Genomic DNA, 13,342 nt, shown 5'->3' with positions numbered 1-13,342 from the left:
ATTTGAGTTCGAGATACTGTGTCTAATATTGCTTTGTTAATATTCAACTTTGCCTTATTAGATTTTTGCTTTACTCCTGCGTCCTGTGAGTGACACTCATTGGTCAGTTGCAAATAACTGTCGCTGTCTTTCAGAATACTAGGTTGTGCTTATTTGGCTGAGAAGCATGTTGCACTGACATTGGATTAAAGATTTACTTCGGAACTCGAGACAATGCTACTAATGTAGTTTATGACTTCAATATGCTTTGTGTTGTATAGCACATTAATGATAAAATCACATATTAAGAAAATTTCGTTTTGCCATTCCTTAATATTAATATATTTAAAAAGATTACCAACGCTAATTTATATAGGGCTTACCTTAGTTTTTTAATTAGGAATATTCTAAATAAATTATAATATATTCCAATATTCGAATATAATTGTCTAGTTAAAAAATAATAAAAATTACGGTTTTGATATTAAATACAGGTTCATAGTGCATACATAGATATTTTTCTGGTCCCAGCTTAACAAAATTTTATATCAAAACACTATTTAAGAAAAAGACTATCAATGTGAGATTTATTTTTAGCAATATATTGCAGTAGCTACATATTGATATGGGCAAACAAATATGACTATATTAATTAAATATTATTTGTGATAAAAGTTCACAGCTCCATAATATTAGCATCTGATAAAATTTAGCAATTATAAAATTGTATTTTTTATTTTTCTACACAATAGCTTTCAGCAGTTAGTCCATGGCTCTTATGAACAAAAAAATAAAGAGCAGAGGGTGCCTACCCGTGCCTATCAATACATAACATATCTGTATATAGGCATTATGGTTTCTCGATGTTTTTAATTTTCTGAGAAATTCGAATTTTTATTTACACTTCTCGATTTTCTCGAGAATATTCAAGCAATTTGAATAATCAAAAAATGTTTGTAATATTACATTATAGGAGTATTGTTTTAGATATATTTAATATGGTAAAATATATTATAATATTTATAGTAATTAAAATATAAATGTACCCTAAGAAGGGTATACAATTAAAATATATTAGTTTGTACATTATCATACAGTATTATTATATTACCATGGTAAAAGCACATACTATTTAATGTTGAATCAGTCATCTTTGTTAGAAAATTTTACGGTGAATTAAAAACTCCGTGGAAAGTACTCATACATTTTTGCAATCTGATGATTACAAAGCAAATCGCTTTATTTTTAACTGATTAGTATTGTACTTCTTATATTACTAAAGCAAAGATAAGGCCGATTAGAGTAGTTGAAAAAATCGTAAACATTTTTTTGCCTCTACTAAAACTACTGACTGGCATAAACACATCCTCTCTTATGCAACTGTATAATAAATGCAGCGGTTGTAAAATATTTAAAAATATTCGTACTGTGAATTCTGGATTTAATTTTTTTTCTAGATATTCTCGAGAATTATTTCTCAGAAAGAAATACTATTTGTACAGTATATTCTACTATAAATATGAACGAGTGCTTTACGACTACCTAGAAAAATATTCTATTAACAAATAATAGAATTACGGAAAATGTAATTATCATTCGATTATTCAAATATTTGTATTAGAGTCCCAACTAGAGTCTCCAATTCGAGTAATCGAGTACTCGATACTCGAGTATTTTTGACTATTTTTCAAGTACTTGATAATCGAGTATTTTGAAAATTACTCGATTAATACTCGAAATTAAAAAATTTTGAAATATTTCAGAAACAAAAATAACTTTAACTCGGTCCGGTAAAGGTTAACGTCTTGCTTTTATTTGGCGTTTATGCCCGAAGTCCCGAGTTAGAGCGGTTACTATCAGGTATAATTTTTTCATAGTTCCATAGTTGCATAGTTCCGGTCGTCGGCTATGTTAGTGGGTACGACGGAGAAATTTCTTTTGTGTTTTCTGTTCGACAGTCCCGACTTATCTAATTTATGGCAATGAACAATATGAAATATCAACAAAAATTTTTTTTAGGTTTTATGACTATGCAGTTGTAGCGTAAAGTGTTGTAAATTGTTTATACTGATCCCTCAGCTTAAAATATAAATCAAAACAATTGTGTGTTTTAAAGGCATTTAAAGTAAAGTCAGTTCTTTGCGAACCGTTTAGCTCTAGAGTAAAAAGGATTCACCCAAATACATCTTCGAAGGATATAGATTTAAATTCTTCGCATTAATCAGAAGGAGTAGAATATTGTATATTGTTAAGAAAAAAAATCTATTCAAGAAGAATTACAAAATGCTATTTTGTCAATAGTCGAAGGAAATAAGAGAAAAGCAGAGAAGGGAATGAAAGAAGAGAACATAAAAATAGAGCTCAAAAAATTTTATATCTATAAAAAGCGAACAAATATAAATTAGAAGCTTTATCCAACGCGTTAATGACAATAAGACCAACATCAACAGCAACGGAAAGGGTTTTTTTCATAACGGGAATAATAAAACCAAAGGTTAGCAGTAATAATAAATTCGAGACACTTTTTGCATTATTGTTTTTAAAAAGTATGTTCGTGAAGTTAAAATAATTGTAAAAATTAACATACTAAGTATTTTATTTATTTATTTATATGTGCACGAATTTGAATAATAGCTATTTTGGTACATTTGGTAAATACTCGAAAGTACTCGAGTACTCGAGTATTTTTAAATTTTAATATTCGATACTCGAGTAGTTGATGGTTCGAGTAATTGGAGACTCTAGTTCCAACTGACCACTGTATTCCAAAAAATAATAAATATCAAAAATACTTAATTTTAATGAACCAAAAAATGAAATTTACGTCACAAAAATAATAACGGTTTTTATTGTACCTGTACTTTAAATAGTCATACCAAATAATTATTAATTATACTGAAATTGATTAAATTTGGTATAACTATGGTTATACCAAATTGAGTAAATTTTAGCCAAAAGTTGTTATTTGGGTTTGAATATTAGTATTCTTGAAAGACAAAAACATTTTTTTTCTAGCAAATAATTTAAGTAAATAACGATTAATTAATATCTGGTTATCACTGTAGAAAAAGTTTTTTAGTTGCAAATAATATAACGTAGTAACAATTAATAAAAGTCTAGTTAACTTTTTTTTAAATTTAATCAAACTTTAAATTGTCTTGAGAAACTAAAGAATTTTTTGTATGTATATTTTTATTAAATGTGATAAGCAGTTAAACACAAGTTAACCCAAAAACTAATAATTTCGATATGCAACTTTTGTAAGTCAGTAAATTAAAACCATAACACAAAACCATGTTGACGAGGGTTAATTATTTCTGGAAAAAAGTGATAAAACGCTATGTTTGACATAAAACCTATTGTAAAATAATATTCTAAATTTATGTTGTTTTTTAAGACTTAGTTTGCTGATTTATATGTAAATTGACGCTTTAGGGTTAATTTTAAAGATATTATTGTACTAACCTCCTGCAGTTCCGCCGCTTGCCCCACCAGCTCCACTCCCAGATGGTATCGAAGTGGACGCCATGGCACAGAAATAGTGTAGTATGAAGACGTAGAAGACTTTTAGCCTCGTCAGGCCGAAGAAGTGGTGCGGTGACAAGGTCACCGGATGAGACCATCTCCTCTTTCTGAGAGTTCCCATTTTTGCGCCTAGATCCTCTGAAACTGCCACTTACGTGACGCACATTTAATCACCGGCGCCGGCACTGATATATAGATTTATTTTTTATGTCACTATCGAAATTTATTGACTATTACTTTTCGCAACAATATAACCGGTAGTTAAAGACTGTTAGATTTTTCGACGGCAGCGCTGAAATGACATGTCGTGCATTCTAGTGACCTGTTGACAAAAGAGAAGAAAATCATTAATGATCTATATTAAATTATTTTATATTCATCTTCTAATATAAATGATGTATAAATAAATCCGAATACGAATTAAATACAAGAGAAACGAATTACAAGCGTATTATAAATGTGAAGCAGAGCGAACATTCTGATATTACAATACATATACATACATAATTAATTACTGTTAATATGTAATACAACGATATTATGAAACAAGAAGAAAATTATTTGTCGTTGGTATGGAAACCAATACGACGGATGTCGTAACTCGGTTCAGTATTGTAATCTAATGAAAGAGCCTACGTGATGGAAAGTTCCAGCTTTTTCAGGCTTAATACCATAACATATGTGTGTTTTTCCCCTTTCACGATATTACACAAGACGCCGCGAAAAAATACGGCGTTTATACTATTATTGCATGTGTATATGAATCGATGGCTTTTAATGAAAAATGAGCGTATTTAGACGGTCGATTAGTCGAATTGGTTGGCGAAATATCGACTCGTAAAGAAGCATCTAAGTGACGTTAAGGAATCACCATAAGAAAAGCTCAAAGCTACCCCAAAATCCGAGCTCGTAGAAATAGCGCTAAAGCTCTGCGTTAAAGCTTTCGCAATTTGCCATGATAGCGCTAATACTATACGTGGCCTGTTTATGTATGAATTTTATTTAGAGGTAAATCGGAACAAATACATACTTGAATGGAGTTTTTTTAGTTATATGATATTTAAAATGCAAATATTAAAATATGTATCAGTCATTATATTATTATTAAATGTTTAAGTAAAAATCAAACCGTTAAATAAATATTCGAATAGTTGTTAATATTAATATATAAGAACTTAACTTATACTTATATATTTGCATATCCTCCACAATTTTATTTTATGATCAAATCTGAACATCCAGAATTATGACATAACCCTTTGAACACCCCCTGAATAATCGATAACCAACTAATCGGCATTCTGCTCACCCGCTATAAAACAAACGTTTTCAGTATTATCGATTTAGGTGGAAATTTTTAACCTTTTCACCCAATCTGCCCCCAGAAATAGGACAGATGTTTTTTTAAATGTACCCAGATGATAACCCTGGATTAACGTCAGAGGGTGGTGTCAGAGCTAGTTTCAGGCGTGGATTTGCGGCCGATGCAGTTTGACATCAGGCTTTTTGGCGGAATGCCTGCTCCATGTAAGTTCCAAAAAGCGTTCGACAAATGATTCTGATTATGCAGTTTGCACTTTTGGCCACGCTCGCCAAATGCATTATTTATACGTAACGGCTGTGGAGGCATAATTGACGAGCGCCGTTAGGGGGCACTTTTAATTTAGTGTAAAAGAACAATAGTTTTAATTTTATGTTTACTGTCTTTGTAAAATATATTAACATTTTTAATTAAAATTCAGGTTTCCCAGAAAATAAATAATTACTTAAATATGCATTTAAACATGTTTTTGTACTAATATGGAAACCATTTATTATATAAATAAATGTTTTTTTAGTTAATTCCTTCAAAACTTAATGTTTGTATATTATTTTAAAATGACATTATGAAAAATATCTTTCAATGGAATTCTTAAATATTTTTTTAAACGCTTTAATAAAACTGCTGTAAAATAAATCAAATAAGTACTTTTTGGCAACATTGTACTACATTTCACAAATAAAATAAAATTCCAATATTTTTATATTTTTCTCCTTTATTAAATTTAAAATTATTACTATTTATTAAAGCTATTAAATACATATTTGTTTATAATAAATTTACAAATTTAGACTTTAAATTATCACTACCTTAGTTCGTTATTCTTTAACTGACCTTCAAATAAGCACGAACCTTTTTTTTTCGATATATTTTTAGGCTAATTAGTACTTTTCATCAAAATCTTACTGTCCCGTAACTAGTTAGTAATTTTATCAAATTAATATATATAAGTATAATATAAATAAATCAGAAAAAAATACATAGCAATTTTTTATTGATAAAAATATTTATCTTTTATTGTGTTTAATGTTTATCAATTACATAAACATAGAAATGGCTCACTTTGCTTTATTTTATACGCTAACCAGTCAAAAATACAACAATATACCGAAAAATCAAAATTATTTATTTAAAAAAAAATCTTTAAATTGCACAACATTTTTAACATGTTGTGCAATTTCAAAACTACTATTTTCTTGTTTTTTACATACAATATATTTTCTATAAGCTGAAGTAGCTTATTATTTAATATTAATTATAGTTCTATAATTTAATTGTAAGTAGCAGAATAGTTTATTAGAATAAAAAATTAACAATTCAAGCTCTTGAATTTACATAACTTTCTAAAAAGTTTTAAAAGTAGATGGTCAAGCTACAATAATTTTTTACTATATTTATATTTATTTTTTACTATGTTTATGGCTTGTATTTGCAAGGTATTTCTATACATAGTAATATTTTTAAACACTGTACAACAGTTTATAAGCCACATATATTTAATTAACACGTTTTAATGCCACTGATATTTTTAAATAAATACCTAACTACATAATAAATACGTTTTTGCATATGAGTAGATTTTCACTATTTAAGGATTATCGACAATGTTTTTTATGACAATCGACTTATTAATTACTCGCTTAAATTTTTATATTGAATATTAAAAATAGTCAAATGCAATATAAACATTAATTCTGCATCTCCATAAAATAAATCGATTTTTTTTTGTAGTTGGCTTAGGTCAATTGTTTTGCGTCATAATCAACATTATATTGTAATATTTTCTATAAAGCTGTAGCTTAAATTTTTTATACAATCTCTAAAAACTAATTTTAACAGCAAAGATTAAAAAATATACAAGAATTTAGCACTACAATCTTTTTATGTCACATATATTTAATTAATAATATCAAGAACTTTACTTTAATTTTTGATTACAAAAAATAAAAATAAATATTTAGTTAACTGTTTTATAGAAGACTTGTATTAATAGAAAAAAATGTATTAAACCAATTAAGCATTGAATTAAAATAATTTAAATTTTAACTCGGATAATCAGTGCTAGAATTAAAAAATGACCCTTCAAAACAATCTATTGCCCCTTTTTTATACAACACATTGCTTATTAGATTAGAAATCATATATTATAACATATATAAATTAAAATAAAAATATTATCGTTTTACGTGCAGTCTATTGGTGTTAATCTATTGGGCCTATTTTATATTTTTATCAAAAAAATGGCTTTATGTACAAATTGATATCTTCAGTACTTCAGATATTTATATATCGCGAATAAAATTCTCTATAAAAACAAGTGTAAAAACTTGGAAAACGAGTAAATAATATGTTAAAAATGCCATAAAAAGTAAGGATGTTTTATTTTATTCTTACAACTTATTTAAAACTCAACATTTTATTAAGTTATTACAACACCAGCGAGTACCTGGGACAGGCGATTATTATTTTACACACGCCGCAATAACACTCGCAGAATGTTTTGCAAACTTTTCGAATAAAATTAAACTTTGCTTATCGCGAAAAATTGCCGGTGCACAGCCATTCGATTTAGCAAGTGCTTCAATTTTTCCTATCGCATTATGAAGCTAACTTCATACACAAACAGGATTATGATTTCCCAGAGGCGTCCTTAGATTTCCACACCCGTCCCTCCCCCCATCCCTCGCCTACGTGATCCGACGTACACGTAACCTTTTTGCATCCACGTGTTATAATATCGGATTTCTTACCTGTATATATGTGTGTATGTAATAATATATACGAGGTTTATACGTGTGGCGATAAGGTCGTATGCAAATATTTGTCAAGCAATAATTCTGCATTGTGGGATTCAAACAAAGGCTCTCAAACGTACGTGGGGTTGCGCGCTATCGCACTTGAACCAAGAAACTGTGTTGCATGCTTATGTGATGAACGGAAATATTTGTTCAACTAAAAATACTAATATTTGTAACATGTCGTGCTTCAAATTATATGCAAAGGGAGTATATTATGTATATTACTAAAGTACGATGTTTTACTCTTGGAAAGGTCTTAAAAATAATTAATAAACTAAGTTTATATTTTTAACATTTTACAACAAAACAATGGCATTTTATTTTTATTTTATTAATACATAATCAAACAATTAAAGGAATTTATTACTTCTCAAAACATAATATGTGAACAACAATCGGGATTCAGAGAAAAGCATTCGACTGAAACTGCATTACAAGTAGTGATAAATGATTGGCTGTTGGCTAAGGATACAAACAAAATCATTGGAGCAGTTTTCTTGGATTTCAAGAGAGCCTTCGAAACAATAGACAGAAAAATAATGTTAAAGAAATTGGAGAGTATAGGTATAAGTGATATAGTTTTAAGATGGTTTAATAATTACTTATATAAAAGAAAACAAAAAGTTAAAATAAATAATGTATATTCTGAAGAGAAATTAGTGTCTTATGGAGTACCACAAGGGTCTAAATTGGGACCATTGTTATTTGTTTTGTATATTAATGATATAGTTAATAACGTGAAAAAATGTAAAATTCATCTATTTGCGGATGACACATTAATGTATTGCATAGGTGATAACATTAAAGAAATTGTAAATAATTTAAATAATGAATTAGGTATATTAGAAATATGGTTAAAGAATAATGTACTTAAATTAAATGAGAATAAAACTAAATGTATGTTTTTTAATTATAAAAATGTGTTAGATGATAGTACCAAAATAGTAATAAATAACTCTAGTGTAGAAATAGTGGATAATATAAAATATTTAGGAGTAATTGTTGATACAAAATTAAAATTTAAAGAACATTGTAATTACATATTAAAAAAAATTAGTAGAAAAATAGGTTTATTATCTAGATTAAGAAATATATTAAGTATAAATACAAAAAAATAATTTACAATAGTATAATATTGCCTCATTTTAATTATTGTGCAACACTATTAAATATAATATTGCCTCATTTTAATTATTGTGCAACACTATTAAATAAAAATAGATTAACTAATTGTAAAAGTATGATTGATAGATTAGAATGGTTGAATGTTCAAGAAATATTGAGTATGAATGTTTTAGTATTTATATATAAATTAGAAAATAATGTGTTACCAAAATATTTTAATAAGTATTTAATAAGAAATAAAGATGTACATAAATATGATACTAGAAATAAAGAAAATTTAAAGATAATTAAGTATAAGAAAACGAGTACGGCTAGGGGAATTATGTACGGAGGTTTTGATTTATATAATAGTCTTCTAAGAGAAATCCGAAACAGCAAAAATATAACGGGTTTCATAAATGGAATAAAAAAACACCTTCGTACATATAGAAATAAATTATAATATTAAGACTTTATTATTGTATATTTTTATTTTTTCTTTCTCTTATGTATTTTTTATATATTTTTATATATGTTTACTAAATTTGTTAGATGTAAAGATAAGCTATTAAGCTAAATAAATTAATAAAATAAAATAATAAATAAATAATAATGTTGGCAAAAAAAATGATAATCAAACATATTTTCTAAGGAGAAAATAAAATTTTATTTAAAAATATATTACTGCATACCATTTTTCAGACTAAAGAAGTGGAATTTAGTGATAGAAATTTTGTAGAATTTTAAATATGGCGACAATGAAAATATATGCTAAAAAATAAACTAGCAATGATTTTTTCGTGATAAGATTAATTCATTCCTAATAAAAAAACAAATATTGTGCGGCAACTTATATACCTGCTTGTGCTTCTCATCAATAGTTCTCCTTCAATTAAAGTGAATATTTATTTTTACTTTGTTTTATAAACATTTAAATTAAGTGTTTTATTAGTTTTAATAAAAATATAAAAAAATAATAATATGAAAATATTAGTACACAAACCATTTCAGGACATAAATATGTTTAATTAACAGTAATTTAATTGTAGTTATTGGATATCGTTCATTTTATTGACAAATACAAATGGTGACTAATAATTTTATTCTACCCAAAATGCAAAATAATGAATCTATCCATATATGTACATAGTAAGTTTAAGAGTTTGGTTTTTATACGAAATAAAAGATCGCTAAGCTCACGCGAGAAAAACTGTAGCATAAAAAGTATAAAAAGGTAATGCATTATTCTCCCTAGCACGTTGTATATAAATTTTATCACATAAAGATTTTTACAGACTCCTAATATAAACTTATTTCTTAGTCTTACACCCTATCCATTATCCTAAATACCAGATAAAGCATTATTATAAAATCATAAAACTTAATTTTAAATAATTGAAGAAAAAGAATTAGAAAAACCTTAAAATAAATCTTGCGAATAAAAATCGACCTAATGCAAACTTAAAAACAAATGGATTGCGAACTTAAAAAATCTTAAATAACATTCAACAAATTATTAAAAAAAAAAAATTAAGTTCGCTGATATGAAAATCAACAAAAGCTATTAAAAGACTCATAAGTTAAAGCACCTTTTAACTTTAATTATTTATTTAAAAAAAACAGTACCAGACTAAGAACCTCTTGTAAATATACTACTGTTAGATAAGTTTAGTAAAGGATTAAAAATAAAATTAATTCTAATAAAGCTCCTGGATACGACTTGATCAGAAGACGTTTTAAGATAATTCAGATCATAAACGCAATCTTTTGCGTGTATTACTGTAGTGATCATGCTTCTAAAAACAAGCATTTTAACATCTTACAGAGCAATTTCACTGCTACCTGTTTGTAAAACTTCTACCCAAAAAATAACATCAATAATTAAAGGGAAAATGATAATTTATAATCACCATTGAACATGTACTTAGAATATCAAGCACGGAAAAGGCAGTGAAAGAAAGAAAAATCTGCTCCACCCTCTGTCTCAATGTTTCTTAAATGTTTAATATGGTGTGACCCAATAAACCTTTTTATGAATTTAAAAACATATTACCTGCTAATATAAGTAATGTGCTAAAATTTTACCTCTCAGATATTTTTTTTTTAATTAATTATGGAAATGTCTATTCTGCGCTCAAGAAAATTAAAGCTGAAGTCCTGCAGGAAGATGTATTGTGCTTTTTACTCTACCTATTCTACACCAGTAACGATGAAAGAAACCTTATAGTCACATGAAATCTTAGCTGTTTATGATAATAACATAGAAGCAATAACCAAACATAATAAATCAGTGCCGGCGTACCTCAATGAACAAATTATTTGTTTGTCCAATCAGGTAAAGTATTTGGGAATGACATTAAATGCTAAACTACACTAGAAAGAACATGACATAAAGAAATAATTTAGTATAAAATTGAGAAAACTCTATTGCCTAATGTTTAAAAATTAATTGCTTCCAATATTAGACAAGTTAATGGTCCTGAAACCTATATATAAATCCAAAATCCAGCTCTGAGGCAGTATCAAACCTTCAAACCAAGAGATTATACAAAGTGTGCTGTTAACGCACCATTATACGTATTGAACGCTAATCTTTATTGATTCTTTGAGATAAAGACAATAACGAAAGTCACGTAAAAATTTATCTTATCATATCAACAAAGGCTAAAAAATCACGTTAATGATTAGCTGTATAATCTAAGTAGAAGACTGCAAGACTTACTAGCTTATTAGTTAATCAACTTTCTTTATTAATTATGTTAAAATTGATAGTGCACATTTAACAATGTTTCATATAAACTTTTAATGCTTATTAAGTAATGTATCAAATAAAATGCAAAATGGTTTTCTTAAAAAATTTTGATAATTATTTAATAATAAAAAAGTTACTTATTTATGCAATACTTTTGAATTTTATGATAGTTTACATGCGCTAAAGCATATAAAATATGATGTTTAACACGATACAAGAAGACAGACGGGTAATAAAACGTAGCCAAAGGCTCTTCAGATCAAACATGCCTAGAAAGGTTATAAATCAACGCAGCTCCTATCATAAATTGAATAAAAAATAAGAAAGTCTGTTTAGTTTTTTAGATTTCTTCTTCCATTTTCGAATATGTACATACACACTGGAATCAGGAGGGTTCTGCATTTGCACGCTACCCTTTGATCTATATTGGGAGGAACGATTCCAGATAAAAGTGATGTATTTTGTGTACTAATGACGGCCGATACCGTTTTGGACACGCCACGTATCCTGAAAGATTTTCCGGAAGATAACGAACGAGCTGTGGTGAATTTATCGCCAACAGGAAGGATGTTGTGTGTTTTTTCGTGTATCCGCAGAATAATGTGAAAATAATCGCTTTAGAGACTCGCTAATTGGAGGCGAAAAAGCTTTTTACTAGATAGATATGGAAAACGACCGGTTGTTGATAATCGTCAATCGCCATTTGCGTCATAATATTTAATTTAACGTGGTTTTGAAAAGAAGTGAATAAAAAACATGTAAAATTACATGATTTATATATGTATGTAAAACTACACGCAATTTTTTTAAATCATGAATTTAAAAAACTTTATTTGATCGTTTGGTATTATAAATCATTGATTCTGATCTAGACAAAAAATAAAATTTATCTCATGTGAGATTTTAACTGTAACTTTCACGTCTCACAGTGTCACACTGCTCTATTAAACTTATTTTTAAAATATGAATTCAAGTACGTGATGTTGAATATAGATCTCTTGAAAGCCTACTAAGATACGACACATCTTTTTGAGAGCCAAATACTGAGCAATCCGCCATTTAAAATTTCGCTTATGTTGCTAAGATATACGTAGATTTCGTTGGCTTCTATCGATTTCCAATACATAATACGAACGTTCGACCTAATTTTTCTTTGGATAAAATATTAAATTTTTCATTTTTTACCCGGTGCGTACATTCGAATTTTTACCGTCACATATATTATGTATATTCTGCATATTACACATTTTATAAATTTCATATTCGCACAATACCCGGCTACATATCTAGCGCAAAACGCTCGTGCGGTATACACGATATTGCGGCCCTCCGCCAATTTCTTTTGATATATCTCCAAAGTTCGTTCTCGTAGGAAGTCGATTTGAATGAAAAGGGTACACACCACCCTTACGTTTGCGACACACTTCCACAGGTGCTTTATTTGTCGCATTTACATGTCAGAATCGATATCAGCTTATCCTTTTCAGAAGGAAATTTCCGACGTCGCTCTTTGATTAGAGGTTGTGAATTTTACATTTTTTTGCCCAAATTTATTTTAAGCGGTGGCTATAAAAATATTTAATATAATAAATGTTTAATACTTGTAAACAATATTGAGCTGTATTTTATTTAATAAACTGTGATCATATATCAACTGAATTCCCAAATGAAAGAGCAACACTGAGATATTTGCTTATGCTACTTTACTATCTAATTAAAATTTCAACAATTTATTGTCTCTGATTCACTATGATTCCTTTCATAAGTTCGCGAAAACAATATTTATATGTGCCATAATTTTTAAATTATATATAATAAACTCGTTAAAAAAATATTTGCATATTGAAAAAAATCATTGTAAAT

At 27.7% G+C, this 13,342-nt stretch overlaps 1 protein-coding gene across 2 annotated transcripts in view; it reads right to left on the bottom strand.

The window, feature by feature from the left end:
- LOC148233726 (junctional adhesion molecule B-like) overlaps positions 1–13,342 on the bottom strand; it is a 560,268-nt gene that overhangs the window by 509,519 nt on the left and 37,407 nt on the right. For both annotated transcript variants that reach the window (XM_088188561.1, XM_088188562.1), the window contains exon 2: positions 3,445–3,826. In XM_088188561.1, coding sequence (XP_088044687.1) covers positions 3,445–3,625 — 181 coding nt within the window. In that variant the 5' untranslated portion in view covers positions 3,626–3,826. The remainder of the gene's footprint in view (positions 1–3,444; positions 3,827–13,342) is intronic.

Source organism: Plectrocnemia conspersa, unplaced genomic scaffold (assembly GCF_051122295.1).
Source record: "Plectrocnemia conspersa isolate PC_06_02 unplaced genomic scaffold, ASM5112229v1 ptg000007l, whole genome shotgun sequence".
NCBI lineage: Eukaryota > Metazoa > Arthropoda > Insecta > Trichoptera > Polycentropodidae > Plectrocnemia > Plectrocnemia conspersa.
The sequence above is the reverse complement of the archived record's forward strand: the minus strand, read 5'-3'. Positions and strand labels throughout refer to the sequence as shown.